The following is a 13,886-nucleotide window of genomic DNA, read 5'->3' on the forward strand; positions in this document are numbered from 1 at the left end:
TAAAGAGGCCCCTGGACTCACCACTGTCCGGGTTCCTCTCTCCCTGTCCCGCCTTCCCCACCGCCCTCCCCACTGGCCAGTCCCCACGCCCACACATCCGAGGCTGCCTCATCTGGCACCAATTATCCCTGCTGCTGCCGCTGCCGCCGCCGCTGCCGCTGCTTCTGCTGCTAAACTCGGCTGCTGCCTCTGTCTTGGGGACCCCAGCACCTCTCCCCTCAGCCATGCAGCCTGCTGTCACAGCCTCCCTCTTGGGGCTCCTCCTCCCTGCCTGGACCCTGCTGCCTTTTGCCCAGGGCCAGACCCCCAACTATACCAGGTAGGTCTCTTGGCACCTTCTAGTTAGCTTAAGTGGGCTTCAAAAGCCAATTCCTGAAGGGTTATGCCTGTGGATCTTGTGGATTCTTTTTCTAACACATCACCCCCAAGATCTCCCAGTTTCTACTCTTCTCTGGTCCCCAAGTCTGTCCTCCCTGCTACAAGACCACTGTCTCCTGTAGGTCACCACTGCTCCCCGTTTCCTCAACCTCTGTCCTCTTCTAAGTCTCCCCATTCACTCCATGGGACCTGAGAAAGCCAAGACCTTGAACTTGCTTGATATCTGGACATCTGGATTCCAGGAAGGCAATTAGATATTATGGGGGAAAGCGGGGCAGCAAGTGGGAGACTTGAGGTCAGATACTCAAGTAGTTTAGCTGCAACAGAAGCAAAGAAAAGGTTGAGAAGTTAGGGAGCCTGGTCTCCAGGTTCAATTTGAGGGCCATCGCTGCTGCTTCTCACTCAACTCCCCACCCCCTCCCCCGCACAGCCTCGTGGCGTGGCTGTGTCTACATCTGGAAGTACTTAGGCAGCTGCTGTGGACTGCCTGGCAGTGCAAAGTGGGGAGAGTAAGAAGGGGGGCTGAGGAGGATTCCGGAAATTCCTGTTGTGTTGGGGGTGGGGACTGGGAGTTGGAGGCATAGCTAAGTTGCTGGCCCTACTTTTTCCTGATCCTCTACTATAGTATTTCCCACCTCAATTTCATCTTGGCTGCCTGAGGCCATCCCAGATCCCGTAGGCCTTTCTCCCTCCTCTTCAGGCTTTCCTATCCTCATTACCCCATCCCAGTCTGTCCACTACTCCCCCACCCATGGCTGACCCCTCTTCTGTTCTCCAGACCTGTGTTCCTGTGTGGAGGGGATGTGACTGGGGAATCTGGTTACGTGGCAAGTGAAAGTTTTCCCAACCTCTACCCCCCCAATAAGGAGTGCATCTGGACAATAACGGTGAGAAGGCCCCTCTGGTCACTACCCCTTGTCAAAGTCTCCAAGGCTTGGGTCCAGGCAGTCAAAGGCCCTCCCCCAGCACTATTACTCCCTGGGGAAGTCCAAGACCCCTCCCCTCTGGTCACTGATCCATCAGTTTCCACAATAATACGTGGCAAGTGTCCTCACTCAACCCTTAATTCAAAGCCTGCTGCTCCATTCCTAACTCCATTCCCGCCCCTGTAAATCTCTCCATAGACCTCAAGACTTGTCCCCTACATAAGCCACAAGCCCTCTGCTCTGCACCCTGTTGGGGTTCCTTCATGTTCAGGCCCAAGTTTCTCTAGGAAATGCTTGGGGAAAGGGAAGTACCCTCTGCCTGGGTTGTGTATGACCTGACTTTGTAGGTCCCTGAAGGCCAGACTGTGTCCCTCTCCTTCCGAGTTTTTGACCTGGAGCTACACCCTGCCTGCCGTTATGATGCTCTGGAGGTCTTTGCTGGGTCTGGAACCTCGGGCCAGCGGCTCGGACGCTTCTGTGGGACCTTCCGGCCAGCACCCATAGTGGCCCCGGGCAACCAAGTGACCCTGAAGATGACAGCGGATGAGGGTACAGGAGGACGAGGCTTCCTGCTCTGGTACAGCGGGCGGGCCACCTCGAGCACTGGTGAGACGTCCCTCACCTTCTCCTTCCCCTTCTCCTGGTCCCACCCTGGTAAGGCCCCGCCCTCAGCCTTAACCTTCACCCCAAGATCCTAGGTCCCCATTGCCTCCCTTCCCCTTTTTCCTCACTAACTGCCCCTCCAGTCCCTCCTCCCCATCTTCTCTCCCCTCTCCCGCTCCCGCCACCCCCCTCTTCCAGGCCCCACCCCAGGCGCGAGGCGGAAATGGGTCACCGACCCACGGGTGGAATGGGCGGCCTGGGGTTACTGGGACGGTGAGTAACTGCCCGCCCCCGTCCGCAATCGGGCTCCCTCTGACTGGCGTGAGAGGGCCCCCCTGGGAAGGGGGACCAGGTTCTTCCGACCCAGAGCCCCCTACACCCAGCCCGGGGCTCCCGATTGCGGTCCCATCACCTCCTCCTGGCGGCAGAAGTCTCCCCTAAAATATTTAAGGCCTCCCAAAGGGGCTTATGCCCCAATCTGAGGGGACCCTCACAGAGTGGGGACTCTCGAGCCTGCAAAGGGGGCTTCTCTGCCGGGTAGAGGAGATGGGATCGAACAGGGGAAGAGGAACGGTGTGGCAGCGGGTCAGGGGGCGGGGCGATAAGGGGCGTGTCCAACCAATTCCTCCTCCCCCTTCCACCACCTGCCTGGGTGCCCGGAGGTCCTGCGCCTTGCTCTTCCTCTGCTAACCTACCCACCGTTTCCTTCCCCTCTTCTCGCCCCTCATCCTGAGACCCCGACATCCGACCTTCCTGCACGAGCCCCCAGCCTAGAGCTTTTCTCAAGCTGACCGAGGGTCTCCACTACTCCCACCCCACCCCTCTCTCCCCTCCCCAGAGCACCAATTTTGTGGGGGGCGACTGGAAAAGGCCCAGGGAACACTGACCACGCCCAACTGGCCCGAATCTGATTACCCCCCGGGTATCAGCTGTTCCTGGCACATCATCGCGCCCCCAAACCAGGTACCGACCCCCTTTCCAGGGAGCGGGGGGCTGCCCTCCGGACCTGAGCAGTGTCCTCCAGCGTGCAGCTAGCAAAGACTTATTGAACATCTACTATGTCCTAAGCACTGCGCTTGCGCTGCTGGGAAGCAAAACAGACCCAACCTGCTTGCGTGCAAAAAAAAAAAAAAAAAAAGTAAAATTATACCTGTGATCAGTGAGGTATCTGATGCTGATAAACTTGGTGTGTGTGTGTGTGTGTGTGTGTGTGTGTGTGTGTGTGTGTGTCTGTGGTGATGGTGAGGTGGGGGAGGTGGTGGGGGAGGTGAAGGAGGTGGGTTTTGGGTCTATTCCTTGAGAATGAGCCTGGACTTGACCTTGCCCACCATGGCGGAGGATGCCACTTCAGGATTCCTGTGTATGTAATCCTCTGAGCTGTGATATGAATACAGTAAGAAGAGGGTGCAAGGGGACACGGGAGGTGAAGGAGGCTGCTGTAAACATCTCCAAAGGAAGTGAGAGGTGCCAAGCAGCCTCTGCCCTGTGCCCTGCCATCAGGTGATCTCGCTGACCTTTGGGAAGTTTGACGTGGAGCCGGACACCTACTGCCGCTATGACTCGGTCAGTGTGTTCAATGGAGCCGTGAGTGACGACGCCAAGAGGCTGGGGAAGTTCTGCGGAGACACCGCCCCGGGGTGAGAGGACAGGACCTGGGTGGGTGCAGGTCATGGTTTCTCCGCCTCCCCAGGAGTCTGACCGGCGGCTGCTGTTGAGATGGGAGGGGCTTAGCTGAAGAGGCGGGATCTGAACCCATGTGCTCCAAACCAGTGGGTGGAGCAAGTAGGGTACTAGTCCCTGCATCAGTCCTGTGGACTTTGGATACAGAAGCAATTGGGGCCTAAGAAGTTGAGAGGCTAATGTAGCCAACTTGGGGGTGGGCGCCTGGGTAAAGGCGGGGTGCAGGCCCTCTTGACACCTCCCACAATGCCCTGCTGCCGCCTGCAGTCCCATCTCCTCCGAAGGAAATGAGCTCCTCGTCCAGTTCGTCTCGGACCTTAGCGTCACTGCCGATGGATTCTCAGCCTCCTACAGGACCCTGCCGCGGGGTGCCGCCAAAGAAGGGCCAGCTCAGAGCCCGGGAGAGGATGCCCGGCCAGGTCCCCCGCTCCTTGGCCCGGGCCCCAAGCCAGGAACCCCGCCCAAAGTCAAGCCGGAACCCCCACCTGCGGAGAAACCAAAAGCCACGCCTGAGGTCCAGGCAACCCCCGTGGGCCCTAGTGAGTCTGAGAAGGGGGAGGAAGAGGATGTAGACCGAGTTCATTCCTGGGCTTGCTCATTCATTCATTCATACAACACCCACTGGTGCCACCTCTGTGCTAATAATGGTTGGCACTGGGTACTGAGACCCAAAGCTGGATAGAACTTTGAACAAGTTCAAATCAATGAGGCTGTTATGGGGAAAATAGTCCTTTCCACCTGCTAGGTAGGTCACCTTCCACAAAAAATGTCCCCCTCCGCCTCCTAGATGCACCCAGTGTCACCTGCCCAAAACAGTGCCGGCGGACAGGCACCTTGCAGAGCAACTTCTGTACCAGCAATCTGGGTAAGAAGCTTCATTCACATGCTCTGCTCTTCCAGATCTTCTAACTTTCCCTCCTGTCCCCAAAGTACCCTCCCCCTTTTGGCTCTAGCCTTGCCCTAGCCTCCTGTCTCCTCACCTCTCACCCTCACTCTCCCACAGTGGTGACGGCAACAGTGAAGTCCATGGTTCGGGGCCCAGGAGAGGGCCTTACTGTCACTGTCAGTCTCATTGGTGTTTACAAAACTGGAGGCTTGGACCTGCCCTCTGCACCCACTGATGCCTCCTTGAAGTTTTACGTGCCTTGCAAGCAGTGTCCCCCCATGAAGAAAGGTAATAGGGATGTCGGGTCGAGGAGAAGGGTACTTGGCTTCATGGAAATGACAGAGGTGGTAGAATATAAGGGGCTCAGATGAGGAGGTACATCTTTAAGGTATGTAACATGAGCTCTCAATCTCTCCCTTCCCTCTCCCAGGAGCCAGTTATCTGCTGATGGGCCAGGTGGAAGAGAACAGAGGTCCTATCCTTCCTCCAGATAGCTTTGTGGTCCTCTACCGGCCCAGCCAGGATCAGATCCTCACCAATCTCAGCAAGAGGAGGTGCCCCTCTCAGCCTGTTCGGGCTGCTAGGTCCCAGGCCTGAAATCCAGGCCAGCCTTGGCCATTGGCCCTAGGGATCCATTTTTTAACCAAATAAATATTCCTTGACTGAGGAAGGGATCACATATCCATTTTTATGGTTTTGGTGCCCATCTTGGGGATTTCTTTTCATTCATTCAATAAACTCAACAGACATTTATTTTATAGAATTTTTTAAGAAACCAAGTTGGATCTTGGCACACCTTTGCTAAAAACTCCCCATATTCTCCACACACAAGCAAACATACACACTATGGTAACTATAGTGTGTCTCCCCATAAATGTATATACACACTTTGAATAATTATAAAGGCAGTGTTTATTAAAATACATTTCATTTTTAAAACTGAGCTATCAGCTTATAAAGTGTGTATACATTTTTAGGGACACCCTGTCTTTAGAGATGATGGATATATTAATAAGTTTGATTGTGGTAATCTTTTCACAATGTATACAAACCATCAAGTTGTAGACCTTAAATATATACAGTTTTTATGTCAAAGATATCTCAAGACTGTTAAAAAGAACATTTAAATACTCTCCTACAGTTTTCCATCAGTCTCAAAATAAAATCCAAAGTCCTACTGTGGGCTCAGAGGCTCTGGATGTTCTGCATCCTTCATCCCCCTTACTCTCATCTTCAATTATTGTCTTCCTGAAGGTCACTGTTCCAGTCACATTGGCTCTATGACTATTTCTAGTACAATGGCTTTGCCTGTGCTATTCCCTCTACCTGGAATTCTCAATTAGATCTCAGCTCAAAGCTCATTCTAGTTAGTCATTTGTTCATTCCAAATGGCAGGCATTAGCCTTGGCCGGGTGACTCAGTTGGTTAGAACGTCCTCCAGTATGCCAAGGTTGCGGGTTTGACCCCCAGTCAGGGCACATAAAAGAATCAACCACTGAATGCATAAATAAGTATCTATCCAAAAATCGATGTTTCTCTCTCTCAAATCAATAAATAAAAACAAAACAAATGGCAGGCACTGTTCTAGGCACCAACGGTACAACAAAACAAAGTCCCTGCTTTTGTGGAACAGAGATAAATGGTAAAATGAACATAAGGACAAGTAGCTCTATGCGTGCTATGAGGAAAACATGATTAAGAGGACAGACGGGGATTCTACATTATATGGAGTGCTCAGGGAAGGCTTTTGGATAAGAGCCACTGTTTTTGCTCCACTGCTAACTGGGTGGCCTGGAGAAGACTGTTCACCTTGCTGAGCTTTCCTTGTTTGTAAGAGGTGAATATATGGAATGGTAATGGATGTGGCAATAATAATAATAATAATGTGGCAGGGTTGGTAAATCTTAATTCCTATGTAAATGTGATTTCCGAATCCCGTGCGGAAAGGAGAGAATCAGGAGCGGAACCCAGGGCTGAGACTTGAGTCCAACTGGGAGCAACCTTCAACTGCAGGAAACGGCTGTGGTTGCCGCAGAGGCTTCCGGGAGAGCCTGGGATTGAAGTGGAGAACGAGGGCTGCTTTGCGGGATTCTAGCGATCTGACGGTCTCAGAGTGCGGAGGCAGGAAGAAAGGCCGCCCGGGTCTCCCAGAGTAACTGCAGGGCTAGAATTCTAGACAGAGACGTAATTTCCCGTCACCGGGACCTAGTCAATCCCCTCTGTAAGCGCACCAATCGGCGTGTACGTATGGCGGAAACGAAGCCGCCCTGGCCAATGACAGAAGCCGTGTGGCGGAAGTACCCAAACGGCCTCGGGGGCAGGTGGCAGCCACGGTCGGCTCACAAGTTGATTGACAGGTGCTGTGACCAGAAGGTGAGCATCGTAGCGAAGCCCAAAGAAGCGCGGCCCGATCTCAGGGAGGGGTCGGAGGCACAGGTACCACAGATACAGGTCTCTGCGGGGCAGGCGGAAAGAGCAGCTCCGGAGGAGACCCCGGGGCAGGCGGCGTCTGGCCCAAACCGGGGCGGAATCCCGGACGCCCGGAAGGGGCGGGGCCTAGTGGAGCGGGGCTTCGGGAGGTCTGGAGACCGGGCCCGGGCTTGGGAGCCGCAAGGGGCCGGGTTTACCGGGTGGGCGTGACCATCGAGGTGGGGCTTGGAGGCGGGGCCTAGAGGGACCGGGCAGAGCTGGAAAAGCCGAGGGTTCGGAAGCTGGTTCTGGTCTGCGGGATCCTCATCTCGTCGAGTTCCGAGGCGGGGGTGGCGCTCGCCTCAGTCCAGGCCGGCCCCACAATCTCGTCCGTTCCCTTTTGCCCCTCTCGTCCCCCAGCTCTAGATTCCAGGCCCTGTCCCCCGAGCTCAGCCCTCGGATGTCCCACTGCCTAGAGCCTGCATGCGCCGCGGGGCGCCCCAGGACCAGGAGCTGGTGGGTCCCGGGGCGCCGGGGCGGGGGTCCCGGGGCGCCCCTCCTCCCTCGGGACCTGTCGTCCCGGTCCTCGTCTTTCCCCCTGATTTAGTGTTCAGGGCGGACCAACGGAGCGGACCCAGGCAGCTGCTGACCCTCTATAACCCCACGGGAGCCGCGCTTCGCTTCCGAGGTGAAGGGATGGGCGCCTCATGCTAGGGGTCTGGGGGCTGGTGGCAGGACACTGGGGGGGGGGGGGTTCAATGTAAGGAACATGCACACCTATAGAGGGATTTTTGTGAGTTTATTTGAGCCAAACTGTGGACAGTTGCTGGGAAACAACAATCAACGGATTGAGATAATGCTCTAGAAAATGGCAGTTTTGCATCTTATTTTATACATTATAATTTAAAGAGAAGACGCTAGTGGGTTACATGATATCCTTTGGTGATAGATTAGGGAGGTGGGAGAAAGCAAATCGGGGAAACTTCTGGGATTGGATGAAAAGTAAAATGATAGACACATAGATCTTTTACATAGGTGGGTACAGGATAGTTAACAGTGAATATTTAACATGTTAACAATAACAATGAGGATTTATGGTCTCAGCCCTGGTACATTAGTTCTGCCCTGAGGAATCTGGAAAAAGGAGAGTTATCCTGATACTCCAAAGCAATGTTATCTTAGATGCAAAAGACAATAGACAAGCTTAGTTAAGGTAAAGATTGACTTTTGTCAGGGAAGATTTTAACCTAGCACATGACTTCCTGCCCTAACGGCTTTTAGTTAAAAAGTTTTAACTTCAAACCTAACTTACTTTAGGTTTCTGAATTTGCAAGGCCGCCAAGTAGGCCTTCCCTGATCTCGGCCGGTTAGTATGTGGCCCCTCTTCGTCCACACGGTCAGATGTCCAGCCTTCGTGGACTAGAAGAGTCATGTCTAGTCCTGGGGGTGGAAGGCCAGGGGGACTCTATTGTCCCTTAGTGGGACAGGTTTGTGTAAGGTCTCAGAAGTAAGAGTCAGTCTCTCTGTGCTTGTATCCCCCAGTCCTGTGCACAGCACCTGACAAGTACACAGTGTTTGACGCAGAAGGATATGTGAAGCCTCATTCCTGCATTGACATGTAAGTTGGGAGGGTGGAGAAGCCAGAGGTTGCTGCTAGCTTTCTCTGAGTAACTGAGCCATGGTCTGAGGCTGGGGTGGGAAGTGTCCAGCCGAGGGCAGTATAAGGGCTGCAAAATCATTTGGTCTGTCCCTGCCAAGGCAACTACTGGTGGGACTCAAAATTCAATAAATCTAGGAGCTTTTTTCAAAGCAACATAAATTTATATTAAGTGAATTATATTAAGCTAATGATGTTATAAATATCCAAATGGCCCGTGGCAGAAGAACGGTTCCCAATCCCTGGTCTAAGGTCTCAGACCTGGTCCTCTTCAACTTTTTTCCCAACCCTCTGCCCGTAACCCAATGGGAAAGTTTCCTGGGAGGGTGGGGCCTAGATCCACTTGCATCATTGCCTGTCACTCACTTCCTCTCAATGAGCCTCTCTTCCATCTTGGGACCAGTGTGATTCGCCACGTGGCCCCCACTGCCAGCCATTATGATGTCCAGGACCGCTTCCGCATTGAGCTGTTTGAGGAGGGAGCTGAGGGCCGAGTGTTGGGGCGCAAGGACATCACCTCGGTTTTGAGGGCCCCAGCCTACCCCCTTGAACTTCAGGGACAGCCTGACTCAACGCCACACCCAGGGCCTCCTTCCTGGACAGCACCACCCACGACCAGACACCTCCCTGAAAGTGAGTTGGAAGACGGGAATTTTTGAGTTCTGTAGGGAGGGAAGACCTAGCATTACTCTAGAGATGAGCTTGGTTTGAGTTGCAGAGGTCTTCAGGTTTAGTTTATTGGCTTTTTGTGAAAATGTTTCTAGGAGTTGAGATTTTATATTACACTATAGGCCCGGTGCACGAATTCATGCACCAGTGGAGTCCCTCAGCCTGATCCCTGCAGGATCAGGCCGAAACTGGCTCTCTGACATTGCCCGAGCGGTCCTGGATTGCGAGAGGGCACAGGCCAGCCTGAGGGACCCCACCGGCGCACAATCGGGACCGGGAATCAGGGCCAGGGAGGGACGCGGGAGGTTGGCCAGCTGGGGAGTGACCACAGGAGGGCTCCAGGGCATGTCCGGCCCATCTTGCTCAATCCCAATCCCAATGGACGGGACCCCAGCAGCAAGCTAACCTACAGGTCAGAGCATCTGCCCCCTGGTGGTCAGTGTATATCATAGTGAGCAGTTGAGCGTCCTTAGCATATCATTAGCCTATTACACTTTGATTGGTTGAAGGGCTGACCAGATGCTTAGCATATTAGGCTTTTATTATATAGGATTAAGGAACAAACATATTTTGCAGTTTACCTGGTTTCTGGCTTCCATACTTAAATGGGAAAATTTTTCCTTAACTTTAACTTGAATACTTTCTATTATATGCCAGCTCAGTTCGGTTCCATAAGAAACCTGTACTGAGCAATTATGCCATACCAAGTTGTATGCTGGGTCTGGGAAAAGGAGTTCCCTGCCTAACAGACAGGTGCACAGAAACCAGTAATCAGGCAGAGTGAAGAGAGAAGAAGAAAATTGCTGAGGGACCAGAGGAGAGAGGGTTTCTTGTGGCTGTGGGGACAGAGGCTGTAGGGAGGAGAGGACACTTGCATTGTGTGCTTCTGAAGGGCAATAAAAGTGGATACACCTTCCGTCTTCAGCCTTCTCCCAGGAGGACCTTGGGTTGGGGAGGAGTTGGGTCTGGAGCTTCTGACAAGCCTTGTTTCCCAGAATCCCACCCACAACTGGCCACCAGCTCCTTCCTCCTGTTCTTGCTGACCGGCATAGTCTCAGTGGCCTTCCTGCTGCTCCCACTCCAGGATGAACTTGGTAGCCAGCTGCCCCAAATCCTGCATGTCTCCCTGGGACAAAAGTTGGTGGCAGCCTACATCTTGGGTGAGCACAGTAGTGGTGAGGGGATGTGAGCCCCAGAGAAAGAGGGGTAAGGGTTGGGAAGAGGGCTCCCAGAGCTCCAGGGCTACTCATTATTTCTTGCTCTTTATTTCTCCCCTCTCCAGGCCTCCTTACCATGGTCTTTATCCGGACCTGAGCCCCCTGCTCAACCTCCACCCCCCCTCCCTGGACAAGGATGTGGACATGAGATGGCCAATGTGATGCTCATACCTGGCCTCGACCCCCGCCCCCCCGCTACTCTCTCCACCCCTGACAAAAAATACCCAGGGATTTGTATTCATTTTCCAAGTTGAATTTAAAAAATTTGCAAAATTAAACTGAGAAATGTAGGGAATATGCCCCTTTCTCCATACTTCTTTTTCTCCAGTTCCTCCTGCTCCCATTCCTAGGAACCCAGGTACCTGGGCCAGTGAAGATGCCCAGTGAGGATTAAGTCCTGGGTTCTGGTTCTGGAGCACTGAAAAAACTATGACCTTGAGCAAGTCCTTTCATTTCTGTGAGCTTCAGTTTCTCTCTCCTAAATGAGGACATTGAGAAAGTTGGTTCTTCCCCCCCCCCCCCCATCCCTTTCTCTATATTCTAATGGGTCTGTTTTGTTTATTCATTTGTTTTGATTTTTATATTCCACAGATGAAATACAGTGTTTGTCTTTGACTTATTCACTTAGCACAATGCCTTCTGTGTCTATCCATGTTGTCACAAATGGAAGGTTTCATTCTGTTATGGTGGAGTAATATCCCATTTTGTATATAGTATATGTCACATCTTTTATCCATTCATCTATTGATGGATACCTAGGTTATTTCCATATCTTGGCTATGGTAAAGAATGCCACAGTGAACATAGGGATACATATATCCTTTCAAATTGTTGTTTTCGTTTTCTCCAGATAAATACCCAGAAGTGGTATTGCTGGGCTGTATGGGAGCTCTATTTTTAAGGAATCTTCATACTTTTTGCATAGTGGCTGCACCAAGTTATAATCTCTGGGAAAGTTGATTTTTAAAAAAATATGATTTTAGAGAGGAAGGGAGAAGGGGGCGAGAGAGAGATCAATGAGAGAAACATCAGTCAGCTGCCTCCTGTATGCCCCCTATTGGGCATCAAGCCTGCAACTCTGGCATGTGCCCTGATCAGGAATCAAACCCACAACCTCTTGGTGCATGGGACAATACTCAACTGTGCCAGGCCAGCTCAGCCAAGGGTTCGGTGAGCCTAGGGGGAGGAGGAGGCGGAAAAGGATGTAGAAAAGACAAAGAGAATAAGCTGGGTCTGGGTGGATCTTCCTGTGCCTGGCTGAGGCCACAGGGAGAGACCCAGACAGCAAGCCGAGCCTTTATTTTACAGCCAGAGGTAAACAAGGTAGTGGTCACCATAGTTATAATGTTCTTGTGAGTTTCACTTGTTTTGGCAGCACTTGCTGCACCTCCCACAGCCCATTAGCTACCCAGATAAGATCTAGGGAGTGTCATTAGGTCAAACCTAATTATGCTAAGAGGGCTCTGCCCTCTAAGCTGGGACTTGTTTGTGGCTTTGCCAGCAGGTCAGTCCAAGGCTTAACCCTATAGCCGCTCCCTACACTCAACCAACTGAGCCACACCAGCCCTGGTGAAAGTTGAGTCTTAAGATCCCCCCCCCTTTTTTAAAAAATATATTTTATTGATTTTTCACAGAGGAAGGGAGAGGGATAGAGAGCTAGAAACATGGATGAGAGAGAAACATCAATTCAGCTGCCTCCTGCACGCCCCCTACTGGGGATGTGCCTACATTTAAGGTACATGCCCTTGACTGGAATCAAACCTGGGACCCTTCAGTCCACAGGCTGACGCTCTATCCACTGAGCCAGCCCTTTAAAATAGGATCCTGCCCCTATGCCAACGTACCTAAGCTAAAAAGAAACAAAAAATACCACCTGCTTTAAAGCTCTAGTCTCACTGTCTTGAGCCATTGGGGCCTCTTGCCAGGGCTGCCTGGATACTTCCAATCCCCCAAATCATCTGCCTTTTTGTCCCTGTATCTTCTTTTATTTTGTCTCTTCCTTTGATTTCAACTTCTGTGGGTCAGAAACACTAAGATTACTGAAGATGGGAGAAATAGCATTGCCTGATATAACCTTAAGTGAGCCACTCAAGAGACATGAAGGCATGGTGAAAAAATAGGATCCTTGAAAGGCAGGCTTTAAGCCCTCCTTAAGATGCATGGTGAGGGGGTGACAGGGAAAGGGGCATCCAGCATCACTGGCAGATTGTTGATTAGGGACAAAAATCAGCAAGATAATGTTGAGACTCGGTCTGTTACGCTGCTGGAAGATTATCAGTTGTACTAGCTTTACTTTTGGGGCCTTGGAAGCTGCCCGACTGCCCAGGAAGTCTTGTTCCTCCCATACCCAGAACTGGCTCCAGTAGGGTGTGGCCCCACTAGTGTGTAGAGAATGGCTCTATAGCCTGTGTCAGAAAGTATGGGAGGGCTCTTGCCATGGTCCAGCAAATCCCTCAACAAATTACCTGTGATAACCATTCATATGGGCTGCCTATCCCAGGTCCCCAAAATGCATTTTAGGTATCACACACTAATGATCCTGCTGGTATGTGATGTGAAAAGGCCTTGTTGCCAGTGGGATCAGGAAGACTTTCTGGGACACAGCTATGAAGGAGCAGCTGTAGGAATGGGAGGAACTTGGGAAATAGACTTTTTTATTTAAGCAAATTTTTTTTTTAGAAAACAGTACTTGCAGAAGTTGTAGTGTGTGTGCATTAGTTTTCTGTAGGTGCTCTAAGAATTTGTCACTAATTTAGTGGCTTAAAACAATGCAAATTGCCCTGGCTGGTGTGGCTCAGTAGGTTGAGCGTCATCCCGTGCACCAAAAGGTCACAGGTTCATTTTCCAGTCAGGGCACATGCCTGGGTTTAGGCAGTCGATCAGTGTTCCTCTCCCTCTCCTTTCCTCTCTCTCTAAAATAAATAATAAATAAATAACCACATTGAAAAAACAACACAAATTAATTCTACAGTTCTGGGAATCTGAAATCCAAAATGCGTTTTCTGGTGATAAAATCAAGATGTCAGCAGGGCTGCCTTCCTCTGGAGGCACCAGAGGAAGATGTTTACTTGCCTTTTCTAGTTTTTAGAGGCTACCTGCATTCCTTGGCCTGTGGCCCCTTTCTCCATCTTTCAAGCCAGTTATGGAAATAACAAATAATCATTGTTTTAAACCACTTTTAAAAAAAAGCCAGGAGTGTAGTATTTTCAACTCTCTCTCTCTGAGTCTGATCCCTGTCTATTACATCTCTATCTGTGATCTTTCTGCCTCCTTTTGTAAGGACCCTGGTGATTACATTGTTCCCTGCCCAGTCCAGGATAGCCTCCCTGTGTGTTAGTTTGCTAGGGATGCCATAGTCTGGGCGGCTTAAACAACAAATTTATTCTTCACAGTTGAGGCTGGAAGCCCAAGATCAAGGGGTTGGCAGGTTTAGTTTCCTCTGAAGCCTCTTTCCTTGACTT

The 13,886-nt window shown here is 51.4% G+C and overlaps 2 protein-coding genes across 7 annotated transcripts; both read left to right on the forward strand.

Moving 5' to 3' along the window:
- Positions 1–100: 100 nt before the first annotated feature.
- PCOLCE (procollagen C-endopeptidase enhancer) lies at positions 101–5,226 on the forward strand. Its single transcript, XM_036310077.1, has 9 exons — positions 101–319; positions 1,157–1,265; positions 1,652–1,910; positions 2,746–2,870; positions 3,408–3,544; positions 3,855–4,126; positions 4,375–4,452; positions 4,591–4,761; positions 4,904–5,226. The coding sequence occupies exons 1-9, from the start codon at positions 225–227 to the stop codon at positions 5,068–5,070; spliced, it is 1,413 nt and encodes a 470-aa protein (XP_036165970.1). The 5' UTR covers positions 101–224; the 3' UTR covers positions 5,071–5,226.
- Positions 5,227–6,699: 1,473 nt separating this feature from the next.
- Positions 6,700–10,724, forward strand: MOSPD3 (motile sperm domain containing 3). Of its 6 annotated transcripts, none has more exons than XM_036310091.1 (7): positions 6,700–6,846; positions 7,303–7,367; positions 7,433–7,570; positions 8,425–8,500; positions 8,943–9,172; positions 10,204–10,368; positions 10,491–10,724. In XM_036310091.1, the coding sequence occupies exons 2-7, from the start codon at positions 7,343–7,345 to the stop codon at positions 10,520–10,522; spliced, it is 666 nt and encodes a 221-aa protein (XP_036165984.1). In that variant the 5' UTR covers positions 6,700–6,846; positions 7,303–7,342; the 3' UTR covers positions 10,523–10,724. The 6 variants fall into 6 exon arrangements, with proteins under 6 accessions (XP_036165984.1, XP_036165982.1, XP_036165981.1 ...); XM_036310089.1 differs by having other exon boundaries at positions 6,761–6,909; XM_036310088.1 differs by having other exon boundaries at positions 6,765–6,846; positions 7,303–7,570.
- The last annotated feature ends 3,162 nt before the right edge of the window (positions 10,725–13,886 follow it).

The sequence above is a fragment of the Myotis myotis genome, unplaced genomic scaffold (assembly GCF_014108235.1).
Source record: "Myotis myotis isolate mMyoMyo1 unplaced genomic scaffold, mMyoMyo1.p scaffold_m19_p_5, whole genome shotgun sequence".
Classification (NCBI taxonomy): Eukaryota; Metazoa; Chordata; class Mammalia; order Chiroptera; family Vespertilionidae; genus Myotis; species Myotis myotis.